Raw genomic sequence first — 23,593 nt, forward strand, 5'->3', positions numbered from 1 at the left:
AGCGGATGCCCTTCCAGCTGCAACCCATCACTGGGAAAACATATGAATTAATTTTTATATTAAAATACAAAAAAAAACATTATGATCCTGATCAAATCCCCATCACTACAAATTTCCCTTCAGCAACACATAAACAATAATGAAATAAAACCCTCTTTTTTACTGTCAATGCTACAGTCTTGATCATATGCAGTTTTTTATTGCGTAATTTCAAGATGATGAATGATTTATGATCAATTATGATCATAAACATTTATAATCATATTTCATATCTCATATTTGATTAAAAACAGAGTAGCATTACTAATCAAGCTAACCCAGTTTTATCAAGCATCTAAATGTTTACTACTAACTAAGTATGTATAAGACTGTACTGGGTTCCACAAAATCAATTTGTGTTGGGACAACATTCATTCATTTTCTCTCGGCTTAGTCCAATATTTATTCACAGTGGAATGAACCGCCAACTATTCCAGCATGTGTTTTATGCAGTGGATGCCCCTCCAGCCGCACGCCGGTACTGGGAAACCCCCATACACACTTATTCACACACACACACACACACACACACACACACACACACACACACACACACACACACACACACACACTACGGTCAGTTTAGTTCATCCAATTCACCTATAGTGCATGTGTTTGGACTGTGGGGGAAACGGGAGCACCACACCAACACGGTGAGAACATGCAAACTCCACACAGAAATGCCAACTGGACTAGCCGGGACTCGAACCAGCAACCTTCTTGCTATGAGGCGACAGTGCTACCCACTGAGCCACTAGTTAAAGTTAACTTAAGGTCATGTCATGTAATTTTTATCCACTTATCCGGGGCCCGCTCGCAGGGGCAGCAGTCTTAGGAGAGAACTCCAGACTTCCCTCTCCTCCGGGGGGATCTTGAGGCGTTCCCAGGCCAGCCGAGAGACATAGTCCCTCCAGTGTGTCCTGGGTCGTCCCCGAGGTCTCCTCCCGGTGGGACATGCCTGAAACACCTCCCTAGGCAGGCGTCCTGGAGGCATTCAAAACAGATGCCCGAGCCACCTCAGCTGACTTCTCTCGATGTGGAGGACCAGCGGCTCTACCCCGAGCTCCTCCCGGGTGTCAGAGCTTCTCACCCTGTCTATAAGGGTGCGCCCTGCCACCCTGCGAAGGAAACTCATTTCGGCCGCTTGTATTCGAGAACTTGTCCTTTCGGTCATGACCCAAAGCTGATGACCATAGGTGAGAGTAGGAACGTAGATTGACCAGTAAATCAAGAGCTTTGCCTTTCGCCTCAGCTTCTTCTTTACCACAACGGACCGGTACATCGGCCTGTCAATCTCACACTCCATCCTTCCCTCACTCATGAACAAAACCCCAAGATACTTGAACTCCTCTACCTGGGGTAAGGACTTTCCTCTAACCTGAAGATGGCAAACCACCTTTTTCCGGTGGGCCTCAGACTTAGAGGTGCGGATTCTCATCCCAGCCGCGTCACACTCGGCAGCAAACCGCCCCAGTGCATTCTGAAAGTCCATGTTCGATGAAACCAACAGAACAACATCGTCTGCGAATAACAGAGATGAAATCCTGTGGTCCCCGAACCGGACCCCCTCCAGCCCAAGGGTGCGTTTTGAAATTCTGTCCATAAAAATTATGAACAGAATTGGTGACAAAGGGCAGCCCTGCCGGAGCCCAACATGCACTGGAAACAAGTCTGACTTATTGCCGGCAATGTGAACCAGACTCCTACTCAGTTCATACAGGGATGAGACAGCCCTCAACAGATCGCCTCTGACCCCATACTCCTAGAGCACCCTCCACAGAATGCCACGAGGGACACGGTCGAATGCCTTCTCCAAGTCCACAAAACACATATGGACTCCCATACTCCCATAAACCCTCGAGCACCCTGGTGAGGGTATAGAGCTGGTCCAGTGTGCCATGGCCCGGATGAAAACCGCATTACGTTAACTTAACAGCTTTTACAAATTTAAGTGGATTGAACATGAAACTATGATCCTGTCCTCCTAAAAAACCTCAAGAATTGTGTTGCTTCAGCTCATTTTAAAGACGTAGTTTGAACAAACAACAAGCGAATGCTCCAGTATTGTATTGTCAGGTTAGCGACATGCTAATAAACTAAAAACCGTGTCTCTCTCTTCATGCTAACCACTATTTTGATGTCAATAGTGCTCCAATAGTGTCCAATAGATGTCCAATAGTGCACCTAGTGCTCCAAACGAGTTGCTTAAACAATACAATATTATTTTACGGCAAAAGCTTAGTCATCCTAGTCAACAGAGCTATATATTCTGAACTAACAGCTTAGCTAGCTTGAACATTCAAGCAGATTCACAGCACTTTAACTCGAGCTGGAGGCTGACTGCACAATTTAAGGCCAGGCGTCTGACCTTTGACCTTTAGTTCTTTGCCCGTCCTTCTCATAACGTTGACGCACATTCGCTCTCCCTCTCTCTCTCTCTTTTTACAGCATTGTGCAGTAATAAGGAAGCCAATGAATATTATATGCACACATTAGCGATGCTATTTTGTCTGAAAATGAGTGGGGGGGGGGGGGGGGGGGGTTGGTTGAGAGCTTTACAGCTTGATGGATATCAAGTCAACATGCCAAGCTGCTGCTTTTGCCCCACAGCCCTTCAAAAAGCGGCCATACTGTCTATTCAGCAGAATATGCTGACATAACAACATTTCCAAATCAATCCTTTCATATTTAAAGACGCATGTTGAGCCATGAGCACACAATCACATCAAAAACTGACACAATAAAAACCAGGGTTTACTTCCAGACAGACAAAAAGACAGACGCAGACTTTTACTCTGTCTAAAACACACACACACATACAAAAACAATCAGTATATTCAATTTAATATCCGTGAACCAATAAACCAATGCAACAAATGCTATTGCTATGCATTTTACAGCAGCTCCTCCTGTTTTCTGTTTCACCATTGTCCATTTTTTTCTATCACACATGTGCATGAACACACATGTATCCACACACGTGCAGCTTCAGTGTCAACACACATACAGCCACACATGCATCCCATCATAAATCCAGCGCCAGTTACTAATCACACGCACTGTAGATCCACGCAGTAAAGATATAAACAACATGCAACAGCAGCCCTGCACCAGAAAGACGATGTGAAGGGGAAAAAAATATTACGTACCACACATGAGCAGAGCAGAGGAAGCTTCGCACGAGCCCTCATCAGACACAAACAACCGAAGCAAACGCCAAACGCAATGAGGGGGAAAAATAGGGATGAAAAGTGAGGGAAAGATACAGTGGCTGGACAAGTGCGTAAAGGAGAGAGAGAGAGAGAGAGAGAGAGAGAGAGAGTTGGTGTAGGAACACAAAGAAAAGCTGGGAGACGGCTCCAGCTCTGAGTCACTGAACAGGTTTGTGACAGAGAGAAAAGAAAGAGAGCGGGTGGGAGAGATGAGAGGAGGGATATGAGAGACCAGCTCACCTACGCTTGTGCTGGAAGAAGAAGAAGATCCCCATCATGCATGCGCTTTACACACACGATGAAGAACGAAGCCTCTCTATTGGCTCTCATAGAGAAGCTACAGTATGTGGCCATATATTCATATGAAAAATCGAAATAGGTTTATATATAGGTGCTGTAGAGAAGCCATGTCGCCTGGGGTTTCCTATACACTGTAAAAATGTCTGTAATGTAAAATATCTGTGATGCAAAGTCGTAAAATCTGTAAAAAAAAAAAAACTGCTACAATAAAAATCTTATATATAATCTTATATATATAAGATGTATATATATACATACATACATATATACATATATACATACATACATATATACATACATATATATATATATACATACATATTTATACATACATATATATATATATATACATATATATATATATATATATATATATATATATATATATATATATACAAACACATATATATATATATATATATATATATATATATATATATATATATATATATATATATATATATATATACATACACACATATATATATATATATATACACATATATATATATATATATATATATATATATATATATATATATATATATATATATATATATATATATATATATATATATATATATAATCTATACACACCAGTAGTGTAGTCCTTGCTATACGCACGTATACTCAGTATGCCTACTTTATTTCACGAGCTGTTTGGGTATTACGACTTCTGAGGATCATACTCTCGGTATACTCACTTGTTTTGGTGATTAGACTTCCCTAATCTTTGTGTATTGAGTATTTGAGTTTTTCGAAGATCACAACAAATCAGCTGAATGAAGTCTCGCTGAAACGTTCAAGTAAAATTATAAAACAGCATGGGCGTCGCTTTAGCCCTCCATTCAGTCCCCCTAACACCTTTGCAATTACCTCTCCACTACTTAATGATCGCCTCAGTCCCCTTTAAATTTGATATAAAAACGGCGGCAGAATTCCACTCCTGAATCGTTTTTTAGTTAGTCAGCAAACCACAGCTGTGCAGTGTGTGTATATATATATATATATAAATCAAATGAATCTGATACATTGACTTTCGTCGTTTCTTTGCCTACTTTTAAAATTTGGACTGAGTGGGTAATAGTACACCACCTATTTTTTTTTTAGGACTACAACACTGATACACACACACACACACACACACACACACACACACACACACACACACACACACATATATATATATATATATATACACACATATATACATATATATATATACACACATATATACATATATATATATACACACACATATATACATATAAAAATATATACACACATATATACATATATATATATATATATACACACATATATACATATATATATACACATATATATATATATATATATATACACACATATATACCTATATATATATACACACATATATACATATATATATACACACACATTACCATATATACCATATATATATATATATATATATATATATATATATATATATACACACATATATACATATATATATATACACACATATATACATATATATATATATATATATATATATATATATATATATATATATACACATATATACATATATATATATATATATATATATATATACACATATATACATATATATATATATATATATATATATATATATATATATATATATATATATATATATATATATATATATATATATATATATATATATATATATGGTATATATGGTAATTTTTTGTAAATTCACTTTCCCAGAATTCCCTTTAGATGCTTCACTATTTATGCTTTTTTTGTTGTTGTTGTCAGTACTATGAATCATTGCTAAAGTAAAAAAATTGTAATATATATGGTGAATTACTGCATAAAACATCAAAAATTCCATTAAAAAAGGAAAAAATAAAAATACAGTAAAAACCCGTAATATATAAAGTGAATTACCATGTGTTCACTTTCCCAGAATTCCCTTCAGGACGCTTTACTTTTTATGATTTTTTTTTGGACATTACTATGATTCTTGCTACAGTAAAAAATGGTCTGTGATGCAATTATTTATTGTTTGCTTATTTATTATTTTCTGCAGTTAAAAAAATACAATGCAAATACGGTAAAAAACTGTAAAAATGCTACAGTAAAAATCTGTCACATATAGGTCACATATGTATGCAATGAATTACCATAAATTCCCTTTACCAGAATTGGCTTCAGGACGCTTCACTTTTTATGCTCTTTTGTTGACAGTACTGTGAGTCTTTGCTACAATAAAAATCCTTAATATATACGGTGAATTCACTTTCCCAGAATTCCCTGCAGGACATTTAACTTTTTTATGATTTTTGTTGACAATACTGTGGTTCTTTTTAGTTTTTTCCTCATGATTATGTATAGTTATGTATAGTTATGTATAGTGTTTTATGTTACATCGAATCTTGATGAATAATGTTTATTGCATTGCTTTCATCTAATGTGTGTTACCGCAATTGTGTTTAGTAGTTGTGTGAATGACTCTGAGCACTTTATATATATGTTGTATACATGTTGTGTGTATATATATATATATATATATATATATATATATATATATATATATATATATATATATATATATATTGCTCAGTGTCATTCACACAACTACTAATATATATATTGCTGTATATATTATATGACTTCATCCACACGTTAATGGTTGTGTTTTTGTCTGTCTAACAAAGCTACAGTACGTGGTGTAGATTTTACTATTTCAAAACATTGGTGAAATTAATGTAAAATGGTAATTTACTGCAAAATTTAGACATTTCTATTACATTCCTGTAGGATTTTTTATGGCAAAATTCCAGCAATCACAGCTGCCGTTTTTTTTACCGTGAATTTGAAAGAATAATCTTTTACAGTGTAGGCAAATCAAGTTTATTAACATAGCACATTTCATAAACAATTGTAATATAAAGTGCTTTACATAAACAAGAAGATTAAAAGAATCATAAAATAACCTTGCATGACGTCAACAAACACGACAAAAATGCTAATCAATTTTATGTCAAAACTTTGACATCGACACACTGATTCCCTTATGACCACCCAAAAATAACAACACAAAAGTATTACGTATTATACCGTACTAACATTTTTATTCATCTGGAAGCTATACACTGGATTCTGTATCCGTACAATGCATGTAAACTACCTTAATGTGAAAACAACATCAAATTGACGTCTAATATTGATATAAAGTAGTCAAAAGTCAATTATATGACTGTCCTGCAATCGATTTTTGACATATTTTGATGCCAATCTTGTCAGTTTGATATTACATTTAGTGTATAATCTTGTGCTCATACAGATTTAGAGAATTAATTTTAAGCAATTCATTTTAAGACCGATAAATAATAACTCATCCTGCACTCCACTATTTTCTTTCCTGTTAAGAAAATGATTTCCTAGGGTCCTTAAAATAAAATGATGTCATATCTGTGTCCACATCAGAACGTGTGTTATGCATGACAGACTTCTATATTATGTAAAACAGGTTCCATCACTTCCAGCTCAGTTCTTTTGCATGTTACATTAAAAATACAGAGCTTTTTTTTTACTCAGGATGCCTTCAAAGGAACTACTGTCGATGAACCCAAGTTTCTCTTTTCTAATATTCAGATGTTATAAATCAAATAAAACGCCAATGATAAATGGTTACACTGCTATTACCATTGACTATTGATATAGAGTAGAAATAATGACTGTTTTAAACAGGACAATACTGTTTGTCAGAGAGTCCCAACTCAAACTCACACCACTGACTGTTCCAGGCTGGTCAACAAATGAAGAAAAAGTCTTATCAAAGTTTAATCAACAACAAAAAAAAAGTAAAATAAAGTCATACAGTGCATCCGGAAAGTATTCATAGCGCTTCACCTTTTCCACATTTTTTTATGTTGCAGCCTTATTTCAAAACGGACTAAATTCATTTATTTCCTCAACATTCTACACACAATCCCCCATAATGACAATGTGAAAAAAGAGTTTTTGAAATTGCTGCAAATTTATTAAAAATAAAAAACCTAAAAGGTCCCAGGGTTGACAGTGCATGTCGAAGCACAAACCAAGCAAGAAGACAAAGGAATTGTCTGTAGACCTCCGAGGCAGGATGGTCTCAAGGCACAAGGCTGGGTAAGGTTACAGAAACATTTCTGCTGCTCTGAAAGTTCCAATGAGCACAGTGGCCTCCATCATCCGTAAGTGGAAGATGTTTGAAACCACCAGGACTCTTCCTTGAGCTGAGTGATCGGGGGAGAAGGGCCTTAGTCAGGGAGGTGATCTATAACCCGATGGTCACTCTGTCTGAGCTCCAGCGTTCTTCTGTGGAGAGAGGAGAACCTTACAGAAGGACAACCATCTGTGCAGCAATCCACCAATCAGGCCTGTATGGTAGAGTGGCCAGACGGAAGCCACTCCCCGCCTGTAATTTGCCAAAAGGCATCTGAAGGACTATCAGACCATAAGAAACTAAACTCTCTGGTCTGATGAGACTCAAATTGAACTCTTTGGAGTGAATGCCAGGCGTTACGTTTGGACCAGGCACCGCTCATCACTAGGGATGCAACGATTAACCGGTTTCACTATTAACCGCGCTTTAATTCTTCACGGTTAATTAATCGTAAAGGCTTCTCAACACCACGTTTCTGCACGGAACAAAACTGCCAGCCTGATCTCATGAGAAAACATAAGTATTTTACGTTTTGTCAGGTTAGTGGCTAATTCGTACAAATTCGTACAGTTCAGTCGTACGAAATTGTACGATTTTAAAAAGGAGGCGTGGCACCTAACCCCACCCCTAAACCTAACCGTCATTGGGGGATGAGCAAATCGTACGAAAATTTACGAATTAGATCGTACGAATTCATACGAATTAGCCACTAAATCAAAAAGTTACGAATTGCCGTGAGATTGTGTTGAAACTGCAGCAACTAAACAATTATGCTAACTGTGCGATACACTGAGACTAATAACCACGCACACTAGATTAACTATGACTGAGGCTAACTAAGGCAAGCTCGTGCAAGTTCGTTATTTCCAATGGAGGGACGCGCATGCGACGCAACGTGCTCACGCTTTTCAGATGCACCTCGTTGAGATGACAGAGCAGTTAAAATGACACAAACCGAAATCAAAACTTTTAAAGAGGTGCAGAAGTGACTTTTCTTTCTTTTTTTTTGTCCATTCCTTCTGTTTATTAAATTGACATGCACATAAAACAAAAGAGCTAAATAAATATTTCTTACTGCAATGCTTCATTTTTGTTTGATGCAAACCATAGTTATATTTGTCATAATGTAACATCATTTATAGCAGATAACTCTCATTTAAGCACATTCAAAGCAGAATGATAATGAGAAATGTATTTCATTGTTAGTATTATTGACATCATCGTCATCATTAATATTTTATATTAGACATTAATTTTGGAATTATTGCACAAATATTAATAAGTCATCACAGCATTAGTTTAAACGTTTTTTCTGGTTTTTGTTAGTCCTAATTGATGATGTTTTCAAATACAATAAATCCGTTAACATACAAGTTGCAATGGTGCTTTTATTTTTGGTGGGTGCTACTAAATTTTTTCTGGTGATCCTACATTTTTTAAGTAGGGAGCGCCAGTGCTACCAGGTAAAATAGTTCATTTCAAGCTCTGCATTAGACAAATACTGTTTATTTATTTATTTATTTATTTATTTTATTTTTAATTCATTGTTCTATCATTTTTAACAGTGTAAAATTATTTATGTTTAAATATTAAAAACATTCACTTATTTTTAAGCACAAAGAGATGAATGTACTATTGTTTGTTTTTAATATTATGTGCTGTATTAACTGGTTACTGAGACGCAATAAATAACACAGTATAAACTACGGAGTTTTCATCTTATTTTCTAAGTTTGAAGTTAATGAATGCACAATAATCGTGATAACCGTGATTATTTCTCAGAGTATAATCGTACAACCAAAATCTATAATCGTTGCATCCCTACTCATCACCAGGCTAACACCATCCCTACAGTGAAGTATGGTGGTGGCAGCATCATGCTGTGGGAATGGTTTTCAGGAACTGGAAGACTAGTCAAGATAGAGCGAAAGATGAATGCAGCAATGTACAGAGACATCCTGAATGAAAACCTGCTTCAGAGAGCTCTTGACCTCAGACTGGGGCGACGGTTCATCTTCCAGCAGGACAATGACCCAAAGCGCACTGCCAAAATATCAATGGAGCGGCTTCACAACAACTCGGTGAATGTCCTTGAGTGGCCCAGCCAGAGCCCAGATGTAAATCCTATTGAACATCTCTGGAGAGATCTGAAAATGGCTGTACACTGTCGCTTCCCATCCAACCTGATAGAGCTTGAGAAGTACTGCAATAAGGAATGAGCAAAAATACCCAAAGACAGGTGTGCCAAGCTTGTGGCATCATATTCAAAAAGACTTGAGGCTGTAATTGCTGCCAAAGGTGCATCAACAAAGTATTGAGCAAAGGCTGTGAATACTGATGTACATGTGATTTTTCAGGGTTTTTATATTTAATAAATTTGCAACAATTTCAAAAACTCTTATTTCACATTGTCATTATGGGGGATTGTGTGTAGAATATTGAGGAAATAAATGAATTGAATCCACGTTGGAATAAGGCTGTAACATAAAAAAAATGTGGCAGAAGTCAAGCGCTATGAATACTTTCCGGATGCACTGTATGTTATAATTTGTATAGCTAATAGGTTTCAATTCTAAGAGAGAAGCAATGATATTTTAGCAAAACAGAGTTTTGGGGGGGTTCTTCATTAATAAGAGGGAGCTGGCGGATTGAATTCAGGAGCTAAAGATACTATAAAATGCTTGTAAGTTTCTAATCTTGCTCCTTTTTTCCAGATATTGAGTTTATTTTTCCATCATACAGCATTAATTCAGTCTGATGGATCTGTGCCATCACTTTGGAATATGCTGTTGGCTTTAAACAGTGTTGTTATTTTTGTGTTCGCTCTATATACAGTATATGGTGTGATATTGTTAGTCTGCTTGTTCTGTTTCAATGTGCTTTTATTTTATGCTATGTAAAGCATGTCAAGCGCTGACTGAAAGCACTATATTAAGTAAACATGCCGTTGCTGACATTGCTATTAGCAGCTCGGTCAGTTGCGTAAGAAACCTTGCAGGCAATGTAAACATGTCAGCGCTTTATGAGTCTTTATGAGTCTGTATTTCATAGTATTACTTAAATATGCTATGAATTATTTTGTATGTAAAAGTTTTGAATGTTCTGACCCATATGGAAATCTGATATATGACTATATATGAACATATAAAATTATAGCTAATATCCAGTAATTGGTCATATATTCATTCATTTTCTTTTCGGCTTAGTCCCCTTAATAATCAGGGGATGCCACGGCGGAATGAACCGCCAACTATTCCGGCATATGTTTTAAGCAGCGGATGCCCTTCAAGCTGCAACCCAACACTGGGAAACACCCATACACTCTTGCATTCACACACATACACTACGGCCAATTTAGCTTTTTCAATTCCCCTATAGCCCATGTGTTTGGACTGTGGGGGAAACCGGAGCACCCGAAGGAAACCCATGCCAACACGGAGAGAACATGCAAACTCCACACAGAGATGCCAACTGACCCAGCCAGGGCTCAAACCAGCGACCTTCTTGCTGTGAGGCAATTGTGCTACCCACTGCGCCACCGTGACGCCCCATATATGAACATATGTACAGTATAAAATTATAGGCTAATATACAGTATTTGGCCATATATGTATATATTTGCAATATAAATGGTTGAAAAAATTTATGCAAATGACCATTTTTGCTAATGTTATGTTCCTGGTCAAAAATAAAAATTGCTGGTTGAATTAAAGTAACTTTAAATGAGAATTTGCCAATGATGTGAATAATTTCAGGCTTGATTGTTTATATATAGCGGGGAAAATAAGTACTGAACCAAGTTGCTAATGAAGCTATTGATGTTGACTTGAAATTTTCCCCAGATGTTTGTAACAATCAAGGAAATCCATATAAGCAAAGAAAACAAAACTAAAAGCATTGAACACATGAAGAAAGGGAGGTGTAGAAAGGCAGGGAAAGCCCAGACAGCAGCAGAAATCTCTCAGTAGTACTTCAGCAACCCTCTGCCCTTCCTCAATGTAAATGAATATCAGCTGCTTCAGTCCAACATCTACATTAGCAGGAGGATCGAGATGAAACCAGAGTGGACATTTCAGCAAGAGAATGATCCAAAACACAGCCAAGGAAACACTCAAATGCTTTCAGAGAAAGAAAATCAAGCTGTAGAATGGCCCAGCCAATCACCTGACCCGAATCCAATAGAAAATACAAATTAAAGATCAGATCTGATAGCCGAGACCCACAAATCCATCAAGATTTTGACACTCTGTTGAAGTCAAACTCACACCTGAGCAATGCATGTGACTTCATTCTCCATATGAGAGGCGTCTTTAAGCTGCCAGCACTAAACAAGCCTTTTATATAAAGTACTAAACACGTTTCAGCAGTTCAGTACTTTCTCCTTGTGTCATTACATTGTTATTACACAGAACTCATTTAGATTTTGATGTTTTGTTTTATTTTTATGTTTGTATTGTTTGGGTTTGTACCAAAATCAGCTTCAATTCCATGTCAACAGCTCCTCTAGAAATATTATTCCCAGGAAAACATGTCCTGCTGTATATGCATATATAACATACTGTATATTTAATATATGTAGAATCCAAACATGAACTTTAATATATGTAATTTGCTTATATTGCCATATATCAGAATCATATATCAATCATTGTGTTTATGTACTGTAAGTGAAATAATTCACATTACTATAATCTATACTTTTCCCAATGCAGGGCATCCACTGCGTAAAACACATGCTGAATAAGTTGGCGGCTCATTCCGCTGTGGCGACCCCTGATTAATAAAGAGACTAAGCCGAAAAGAAAATGAATAAAGTGAATAATCTATACTATAATTTTTTGTCAATTAAACAAATAACATAAAACATATAACAAGGTATACATTACCAGATGGTTCTGTGCAAATATACCAAACCTTTAAATGAGCAGCTCTGACAATGTGACACACCAATCACTGACCTTTTCATGCACATGTCCAATTGTATAGTCATTCTGGAAAGAGATGCACATCATAGGAGCATATGCTGTCCTCTTTCGTTTAATACTTGTTGTTTCATGTTAAAATTACTACGATCTTGTAAATTGTTTTATATTACATAAAAATGTACAAAAGGTCAGTAAAAAAATGAGAAGGATTCATTTAAGATAGAAATCGCATAATCAGATTTAGCCTGAAAGTAAAGTAGTAAAGTAGATGTAACTGATAAATACATAAACAACACAGAGTCATTGGAGGAATGAAGGAATTAAGTTAACTTATTAGTTTTTGCAAATTTAAGTAGATTGAACATAAAACAATTATGTTGTCCCAAATAAATATCAAGAATGGTGTTGTTTCAGCTCATTTTAAATAAGTTGTTTGAACGAGCAACATATTTTTAAACGAAACCCACATTTCTGTGAAACCGCAAAAATGTACTAAAACAAACGTTTAACTGCAGTTAAAATGAACACTAGGGGGCAGTATGATGGCAACATATTTTGCTCCTTTTCACACTAATGATTTTTACAGGCCCATATTTTCGACAAGTAAAGTATTACGACCTAAACAACTTAATGCTGTCTATGATTTGTTATACTGCGTTCACACCAGATGTGGATGAAGCGTCAAGTGCGAGTGATTTACATGTTAAGTCAATGCAAAAATGCGAATAGACATCCTGTGGCGCAATTTCGCGCGAATGACACGATTTGTGTAAATGAATCAGCTCAAGTTGAGCATTTTGTGCGTTAGATGAAAATCTGAACTTCAGTGGACATTCGCGCTGCGTTAACCAATCAGGAGCTTGCTCTTGTAGAGGTGTGATTATGACGTAGTGCCTGTTGTTGGTGTCCTGAGGGGAAATCCTACTGCCGACACTGGACAACAGCTCATCAAACTGGGCTTGGCTCAGTCGGAAGCACCGCTGAAAGCCTCCATCATCCAGGTACAGTTTCTGGAGGAGTTGATGAACTCACAAAGCTGGGTGCACCTTTGAAAGGATCTAGTAGACTCAGACACGGTGCCAAACAAATATACGCTGTTTTTCAGACTTCCTAAAGCACATATATACAGCTATTCTCTCAATAAATCCATGTTAGCCATTTAGCAACGAAGCTAGAGTCACTGGGCAGACAAAGCCCCACACATGACGCGAATCCGAGTCCATTGGGAAGTGAATTTGGTGCATGAATGAAGCGGATTTGACGCGCGAATGAAGCGAGTAAACTCAAAATGTTCATACGTCTATTTACCCGCGAAGAGCACAATTTATTTGCGCGTCACATCTGGTGTGTGAACACAGCATAATGAATACGTTTGTCTATCTCTTTATGGACAACTTTTCTGGTGTCGTCAGTTTGCTTGGTAGCTTACTTCATACAATGTGCATGTGCCGCAGAGCACTCGGTCCGAGTCTGACAAAGCACACTTCCACAAAAACGATAAAACAATGTAAAATCATGGTAAAACAATGTGTTCGGTCAAATTCTTGTAGACGTGTAAAGGAATGATGTGTATCTAAAATGTACAACAAAACATACCCTAGGTATATCCATATTTCTGATCCACAAACATGTAGACGGCGCCATCTAGTGCAGTGGTCCTCAACCACCGGGCCCAATTGGTACCAGGCTGCACAAGAAATCATTAATTATTTTCATATTATTAAGGTCTGAAGGACTCGCTTACATCTCACGCCTAAATTAACCCACAAGCAGCAAAATGAGTAAGAAACAGACGTCTTTGGAAAGTTTCTTTCCTAAGGGGAAAAGGCCCAGTGAAGGACCCGCAAACTGCCAAAGAATGGATCCGCAACCCATTAGTCAACAAATCAGGTAAATCCACCATGTCTGTGCAAAATCAACAGCTGGAGACTGCAAACTTAGGGGCCGTTGGCATGTCGCATGTTTTCTAGAGTTCGTGCAAGTTCATTATATCCAATGGTGTGACGCGCTCACGCCTTCCAGACGCACCCAGTTGAGTGAACACCGGGAGCACACAGCGAGTCACGTGACAAGAACTGAGCGATCTGCTTCATACTTTGTAAGGTATATACACATTTTGGTAGACTAATTATCCCAGACAAACACAGAACACACAAACACTGCAGTGCTATGCAATTTTTCTCCATAAATAAAATGTGTATCATAGTGGCAGCAATGTTTTGTCTGCTTGTCATCCTTATCAAACGGTTGACAGTCGTCCAGCAACCTACGACGAACCACCGATCCCCAATCGCCCCCTGTTTGTGGTAAATTTGTCAAGCATTGACCGGTCCATGGTGATAAAAGGGTTGGGGACCACTGCCCTAGGTGACATATTTCAGATCCACAAACATGTAGATAGCGCCCCTCTAGTGAATTTTTGTCATCTGAAATGTGCAATGAAACGTACTCTGAGCAACGTATTTTACGTTCCTCAAAAACGTAGGCAGAGGTACGTATTTCCAATGAGTCTGGGATGACAAAATCATTATTACATCCTAAAAGTTTCCCATCTTACTAAGCTTTGTCCTTCCTGTGTATTTATTTATGGGTCTAAAAATGCTGAGTGACTTGTCAGTGGGGGCGATGACTAATGACCACCTCTGTAAACAAAGTCAAGCCCATTAACGGCATTAAACGCTCACAGAAGGAACTATAAACAATTCAAAACCAAGCGAAAACAAACAAACAATGTGCCAAGCCTATAGCCCCGCGGCCTGTGATTCTGCCTCCAGCTATACTGAATAGACAACAGACGTACAGCATCGCTCAACAGCTAAACAAAGGAAATAACTGGAAAGGGATGAGATGGAGAGGATATAAGCAGGAGAAAAAAGATTGAAAATAAGACTGGAGAAGACATCAATTGAGAGGACAGGGATAATATACAGATAGAATATGGTTCAACCAAACTGGACAGCATATGGACATGATCGGATAGGGTCAGGACATGATGGGACAGGATATAACATGATCGGATGGGACAGTATACTGTAAAAGACAGGACTGAAAAATTTTTGGATAAAGCTAAATTGGTCATTGTGTATGAGTGTGAATGCGAGAGTGTATGGGTATTTCCAGGTACTGGGTTTCAGCTGGAAGGGCATCCGCTGCGTAAAACATATGCTGGATAAGTTGGTGGTTCATTCAGCTGTGGCGACCCCGGATGAATAAGAGACTAAGCCAAAGGAAAAATAAATTAATTTGATTTTTGGATAGGACAGGATATGATTGCATGAGTATTTGTATGTATTTTGGTAAAGTGTATTTCTAGCATACAATCAAAAAATGCTGGGTCGACATAACCCAACTTTGGGTCAAATACAGACACATGCAAAACTAAAAATGACACTTTTTAACTCAACATTTGGGATTGTAAATATTTGACCCAAAATTTGGTTACAACAACCTAGCATTTTTTTAGAGAATATGTTTATTTATGTTTAAAATAAAGACTGAAATGTAAAATAGTAAGGTTTTCAGCATCTAAATACACAATGGTGACGCCTAACATCTAAAATGTGAATTATTTACTATATGTTAGGGGTGCCCAAACTTTTTCTTATGAAGGGCTGTAAGAGGCTAAATTATCATATGCTTTTGTTTATATGGCAAAACATGTCTTTTTGACTCAAGAAGGTCCATACTGACTCCAAAGGCAGATACTGATACGATCAGGGCCTGGTATGTGGACTTTGGGGGTTTTACGATGTGGTCACATGTTGATTGGTCAGTTTGAATGTCTCAGCCTTTGGGCTTTAGTCACATGGTCAAGAAAGATACAAAATAGGTGGTAAAACGCTGCTCTGCCTCTTTTCCTGGTCTGCTTTCCTACTCTGCTCCTCTCCTCCTCTGGAGTCTATCTTCTCTGACTCTACTACAATAAGGCTAACTTCTGGGCCTGCTCTCATTGTCTCTCTCTCCCTCCCCCTGTGTCTCTCCTTCTACCTCTGGTAACTTTAATTTTACATTTAAGCTGGGTACAATTTATATCATATGTTTTATCATTTCATATTTGATCATTTTATACAGTTATTTTGTAACTAATTCAGTTGTAACCCTAGAGAATTATTGTCATTAAATCATTTCATTATCAAGTATTTGTGAATTACTTTTGATTTAACATCAACGCTTAATTGCTCCATATTGCAATATAATACAATCACATAATATCAACGCTCTCCCACATTTATAACTATTAATTACTGCCCTTATTTCCGTTTTTGGTAAAAGATTGCAGAAGAATGGTTTGACTAGAATGTACAGTTTTTTACTATCAATACTGATAACTTTTTAGTCATTCGGCAGAACTACAGTTCGAAACGCTGTGGTTAAAACCCATTGCTACAGGGCCAAAAACCAAACTAGATTGAGGGCCATGGGCCAAAGGTAGTTATATCCAACTGATAATACATGGTTTCCTCTACATTCATTCTTCCATGGCGGGGCGCCACACCAAAATTCATCCCACCACGGCTACATTATAGCTTCTCATTCAACACATTCAGTCGTTGTTGTTTTTTAATAGCAGGTTATAATCGCACCAAAACCTATTAAAAGGTAAGGGAATTATCCCAGCACGCACTTTTCTGTCATCGTAGAAGTGCTGTGTGTTATTTGTTTAACCATTTAATGTGACGTGGTTTAAGGTTTATATATAAACCACCAACTTATCCAGCATATGTTTTACACAATGGATGCCCTTCCAGCTCACACACATTCACACACATACACTATGGCCAATGTAGTTTATCCAATTCACCTATAGCGCATGTGGGGGAAACCAGAGCACCTGAAGGAAACCCACACCAACACTCAGAAAACATGCAAACTCCACACAGAAATGCCAGCTTACCCGGCCGGGGCTCGAGCCAGTGACCTTCTTGCTGAAGCGACAGTGCTAACCACTGAGCCACCATGCCACCTAGGACAGGAAACTGAATAGGCATATTATGGACCAGGTATAATAAGATGGAATGGGATGAGACAGGATTGAATAACAGACAAGACAGAATACAAAACATTCTTGACGACTCGTGGATGGATAGGATGTGACAGGTAACAGGACAGGACAAGACAAGAGCCAGGACAGGATACAACACATGCTATAGCGAACAGGACACAATGTGGTTTGACAGGACAATACGAAACAGAACAGGGTTAAAACATTGAACAGACTACAAATATATCATATCATCCATGACAAGACATGAATGAGGAGCGGATAGGATAGGGTAGGATAGTATATGATATCTGTACTATAGGATAGGATAGGATAGGATAGGATAGGATAGGATATATGTACTAAAGGTTAGGATAAGATAGGATATCTGTACTATAGGATAGGATATATGTACTATAGGATAGAATAAAATAGAATATCTGTACTATAGGATTGGATATAGGATAGGATATCTGTACTATAGGATAGGACAGGATAGGCTAGGATAGGATAGGATATATGTACTATTGGATAGGATAGGATAGGATAGGATAGGATAGGATAGGATAGGATAGGATAGGATAGGATAGGATAGGATAGGATAGGATAGGATAGGATAGGACAGGACAGGACAGGACAGGACAGGATAGGATAGGAGAGGATATCTGTATGATAGGATAGGATAAGATAGGATAGGATATTTGTACTAAAGGATAGGATAGGATAGGATGGGATAGGATAGGATAGGATAAGATATCTGTACGATAGGATAGGATAAGATAGGATAGGGTATCTGTACTATAGGATAGGATAGGATAGGATGGGATAGGATAGGATAGGATAGGATAGGATAGGATAGGATAGGATAGGATAGGATAGGATAGGATAGGATAGGATAGGATGGGATAGGATAGGATAGGATATCTGTACGATAAGGTAGGATAGGATATCTGTACGATAGGATAGGATAGGATAAGATAGGATAGGACAGGATACGTGTACTATAGGATATAACAGGACAGGATAGGATAGGATAAGATAGGATAGGTTAGGTTATCTGTATGATAGGATAGGATAAGATAGGATGGGATATCTGTACCATAGGATAGGATATCGGTACTATAGGATAGGTAAAGATAGGATAGCTGTACTATAGGATAGGATGGGATAGTATATCTGTACTATAGGATAGGATAGGATAGGATAGGATATCTGTACTATAGGATAGGTAAAGATAGGATAGCTGTACTATAGGATAGGATGGGATAGTATATCTGTACTATAGGATAGGATAGGATAGGATAGGATATCTGTACTATAGGATAGGATATCTGTACTATAGGATAGGATATCTTTACTAATGGATAGGATAGGATAGGATAGGATAGGATAGGATAGGATAGGATAGGATAGGATAGGTCAGGATAGGATAGGATAAGATAGGATAGGATAGCTGTACTATAGGATAGGAGACGAGACAGAATATAAAACCATGCCAGACTGAACAGGACAAGACAAAAGACAGGCCAGAGATAAAAATGCATGACCTCAACTCCTAAAACTCAAAATCAAATAAGACACAGAGCCAACATACAATATAGTACACATATGAAAGTGGATAGCATGGCCCATATACTTTACATCACGGAGGAATTTGATCCAAATATTGTTGAAAACATATTGAGCGCTATTCAATGACTTTGATATTTTAGCAAACCTTTGTGACATCACCGTTTTTGTGAATCAATGGTATTTTTGGTCAAATAAAATTTTGAGAAATCATCATGATTGAACTAAATTAATCCATTAAATCTCACTCCTGTCTGTTAGTTCTCACTCATTAGAGTGAGAACTCATTTGTTATTTGTTCCTTTGTAAAAGCTCCTGCTGCTTCCTGCCACTCACGCCATGCGTTTGATGCCCTACGAATATGTCATACATTACGAGTGTCTACGTATGAGGACGCCCCCTTACAGACATTTTTGGATATCTAGGATTAGGTCATTATCTCCAGCCTCTCATTGTGTTTAATATGATAAATTCTCTCCTCTCTTCCTATTGTATTTATCTCTGTGCATCCCTTTTCCTCCTCCATGCATTGCTCATATGTAGATATTATGAATTCACTCATACATTCTTCTCCTTCTTTGCTCATTTCTATCTTTCTCATTCCTTCTCCCCCCTCTCTCCATTCTCTACATGATACCCTGCCATGTTGTCATGGCAACAATCAGGACCTGAGGGCCCGGTTGCTAAGCAACTCGCATCACCCATAAGAGGAACATGAAGATAAAAAGTCAGAAACAAACAAACCGCGTAAAAAATCAAAGGTTAATTCTCTCATTATTTGCGAGTGTGTGTGTGTGTGTGTGCTCTAGTGCCAATACCCTAACACACACCTTTGCAGTCACACAAACTGATTTAAACACAACACAACACCAGCTGCACAGATATTATTGTTCACAATATGAAAAATGGAGCATCTGCCGGATGCTAAGGCTCTGCAATATGATTATATATATCGTATCTACAAAATAAAAGTCTATCATTTCATATTGTGCTCCTATGCTTTACACTGTCTTAATACAAATGTATCAATGCAATATTACACACAATTACAGCATATTACAGTGTTTACACTTTGTATTTTATCTAGAAATATATTTAATTGTTTATATTGAACCTGTAATCGTCCGTTTTTGAAAAGTTTCTTATGTTTTATTAATGTTTATAAAATTTTACAACATTTTTAATCAAACATCAGCTCTAGATTTTCAATAAAATTTAAAATATGGTCATATATGAGTACAATTATACCTTAAAATATATAAATAAATAATCTTTTACATGTGGTCAATATATTTGAATATTAGAGTTATTTATTACGATAAACCCTTGAGATATACCATAATACATCACAATCACATTACAGTAACACCTGAAAACAAAACAAAACACAAATTACATATATAAACTCTCTGTTGCTTGATTGAATGTACTGAAAAACTACTATATCATGATATAAATACATCGCTGACAGAATATGAGATGACTTATATTATGTTAAGAGACTTTTGTCATATCGCCTTCACGGACGCCATTTCTCTTTACTATCAAATGCAAACGTTTTGGTCTCCCTTGAGAGCTTTTTTTTAAATCAAATAATGCCAATGATAAGCCCTCAAGAGGCAAAGTGTGTGTGTGTGAATGTGGTGTGGTGTTGGTGATTGTGGGAAGCAGCTGATAATAATATTAATAAATATTAATACTGATGCTGCAGTTCCGTACGCAACCACTGGGTGGCAGTGCGTGACTCAGCAATACAGACTCACCACACAAGCTACTGATCTCTTAATTATGGACTCAGAATGTGTGTGAGCGAGTGTGTGCTGTTAATTGCTGAGCATTACACTATTCAGTTTTGTCAAATCGCAAGCTGCATGGGAAGGGCTTGAAATCTATTCTGGTACGGACACTAAACACTTTGGTACTGTATTAAACTATGAGGAGTCAGTCCAACAGTGACGCTTGTCAAGAGTAATCCACTGTATTATTAGGGGACTCAAGAGTAGATCTTTGCAGTTCTTCCCTAGATATACTACATATGGAGTCATATACAAACATATTTTAAAGGCTATTTAGAACAGTGAACATGTTTTAATAATTGATTATGGTTTATATTATTTGTGTGTGTGTGTGTGTGTGTGTGTGTGTGTGTGTGTGTGTGTGCGTGTGTGTGTGTGTGTGTGTGTGTGTGTGTATGTCTGTGTATTTTCCTTTAAAGTACTCCCTGGTACGTTGTATATCAATGGGACTTTTCTGGTTAAACAAGTAAGTGAATAAATAAATAAATAAAAATACAGGCTTCAGACATTTGAACAGTATAATACTGTAAATATTACTGACAGCCAGTGTAAGTAAATTAAATGTGTTTATATAGCATCTTTCACAGACAACAAGTCACAAAGTGCTTAACAGTATGAGAAAACAGATCAAATTAGGTTAAATACAAGTACAAGTACCACCAAAACATAAAACCAGCTCAATATACACTGTAAAAACTGATATATGATCAAAAAGTAATCACAACATATGTTTTTAAGGTGCTTGAACTTAGACTTACCGGCCATTTTAATGGGTACACCTGTCCAACTGCTCGTTAACGCAAATTTCTAATCAGTCAATCACATGACAGCAACTCCATGCATTTAGGCATGTAGACATGATCAAGACGATCTGCTGCAGTTCAAATCGAGCATCAGAATAGGGGAGAAAGCTGATTTAAGTGACTTTAAACGTGGCATGGTTGTTGGTGCCAGACGGGCTGATATGAGTATTTCAGAAACTGCTGATCTACTAGGATTTTTTATGACCACAGTGTACCCATCTTCTGATGGCTACTTCCAGCAGGATGATGCATGTCATGCGTGAATCGTCTTAGACTGGTTTCTTGAACATGACAATGAGTTCACTGTACTCAAATGGCCTCCACAGTCACCAGATTTCAATCCAATAGATCACCTTTGGGATGAGGTGGAACAGGAGATTCACATCATGGATGTGCAGCCGACAAATCTGCAGCAACTATGTGATGCTATCATGTCAATATGGAGCAAAATCTCTGAGGAATATTTACAGTAGCTTGTTGAATCTATGCCACGAAGGATTAAGGCAGTTCTGAAGGCAAAAGTGGGTCCAACCCGGAAGGTGTACCTAATAAAGTGGCCGGTGAGTGTATTTCAAGAGTTTAATCAGGTTTCAACTTAATTTTTAAGTAATGCAAATTTCAACTTGATGTTTTAAGTCATTTTAATTGATATAAGATATAGTGATTTGTAAAGTTAATTTGATTCATCTTAATAATTGAAATCACATTCACTCTCATACACTACGGCCAATTTAGTTTCTCCAATTCACCTAAAGCGTGCTTAGCATGTGTTTAGACTATGAGGGAAACCGGAGCACCCAGAGGAAGCTCACGCCAGCACGGGGAGAACATGCAAACTCCACACAGAAATGCCACCTGGCCCAGCCAGGACTCGAAACAGCGACCTTCTTGCTGTGAGGCGACAGTGCTTACCACTGAGCCACTATTTCGTACCAAACTTTACCTTCTATACATTATTACATATTACATACACTGTAAAAACATTCTTGCTGCCTTAATATTTTGTAGTTGAATCAAACTTACATCAATCAAACTGACTAAACATAATGAGCTAAACTTTGTATAACCTATTTTTTTGGTTGAGCTGATTAACTTCGTGGTTAGCGCTGTCGCCTCACAGCAAGAAGGTCACTGGTTTGAGTCCCGGCTAGGCCAATTGGCATTTCTGTGTGGAGTTTGCATGTTCTCCCCGTGTTGGTGTGGGTTTCCTCCGGGTGCTCCGGTTTCCCCCACAGTCCAAACACATGCACTACAGCGGAAATGAATAAACTTAACTGGATGTAGTCTATGAGTGTGAATGTGAGAGTGTATGGATGTTTCCCAATACTGGGTTGCAGCTGGAAGGGTATCCTCTGTGTAAAACACATGCTGGATAAGTTGGCGGTTCATTCTGCTGTGGCGACTCCTGATGAATAAAGGGACTAAGCCAAAGCCGAATGAATGAAATGACCTGGATTCAAACTACTCGCTCTACAAACAAGTGTGCTCATGACTATACATAAAAAGTCGAATAATATAATAAGGAGATATCAGTTTGCAACATCAAGCAGCATAACAAGCTGTTTTTAACATCTAAAAATCAATGGAAGTGAATGAGAGCGGAAAGTCAGGAGCTAAAAACTGTAAGTAACGACAGAACTTACGACCTTGGTTGGGTAATGAGGATTTTGGGAGATGCAACCCTGGATATTCTGACTGTTTTTATACTGTGTTTCCATGCAAATGTTAGGATGCGGTTGCTAGGTGATTTGCTTAATGGATCAAGTCAAAAGAAAGAGCCTCAGT

The 23,593-nt window shown here is 37.5% G+C and overlaps 1 protein-coding gene across 3 annotated transcripts in view; it reads right to left on the minus strand.

Moving 5' to 3' along the window:
* Nucleotides 1-23,593, minus strand: part of LOC130229819 (disks large homolog 4) — a 275,300-nt gene that overhangs the window by 187,880 nt on the left and 63,827 nt on the right. For 2 of the 3 annotated variants that reach the window (XM_056458813.1, XM_056458811.1), the window contains exon 1: nt 3,189-3,280. The exons of the other annotated variant lie outside the window; for it this stretch is intronic. In XM_056458813.1, the coding sequence (XP_056314788.1) occupies nt 3,189-3,230 (42 nt within the window). In that variant the 5' untranslated portion in view covers nt 3,231-3,280. Of the gene's footprint in view, nt 1-3,188; nt 3,281-23,593 lie in introns of those variants that run through there. 3 annotated transcript variants of the gene reach the window in all.

The sequence above is a fragment of the Danio aesculapii genome, chromosome 5, assembly GCF_903798145.1.
Source record: "Danio aesculapii chromosome 5, fDanAes4.1, whole genome shotgun sequence".
In the NCBI taxonomy this organism is placed as follows: Eukaryota; Metazoa; Chordata; class Actinopteri; order Cypriniformes; family Danionidae; genus Danio; species Danio aesculapii.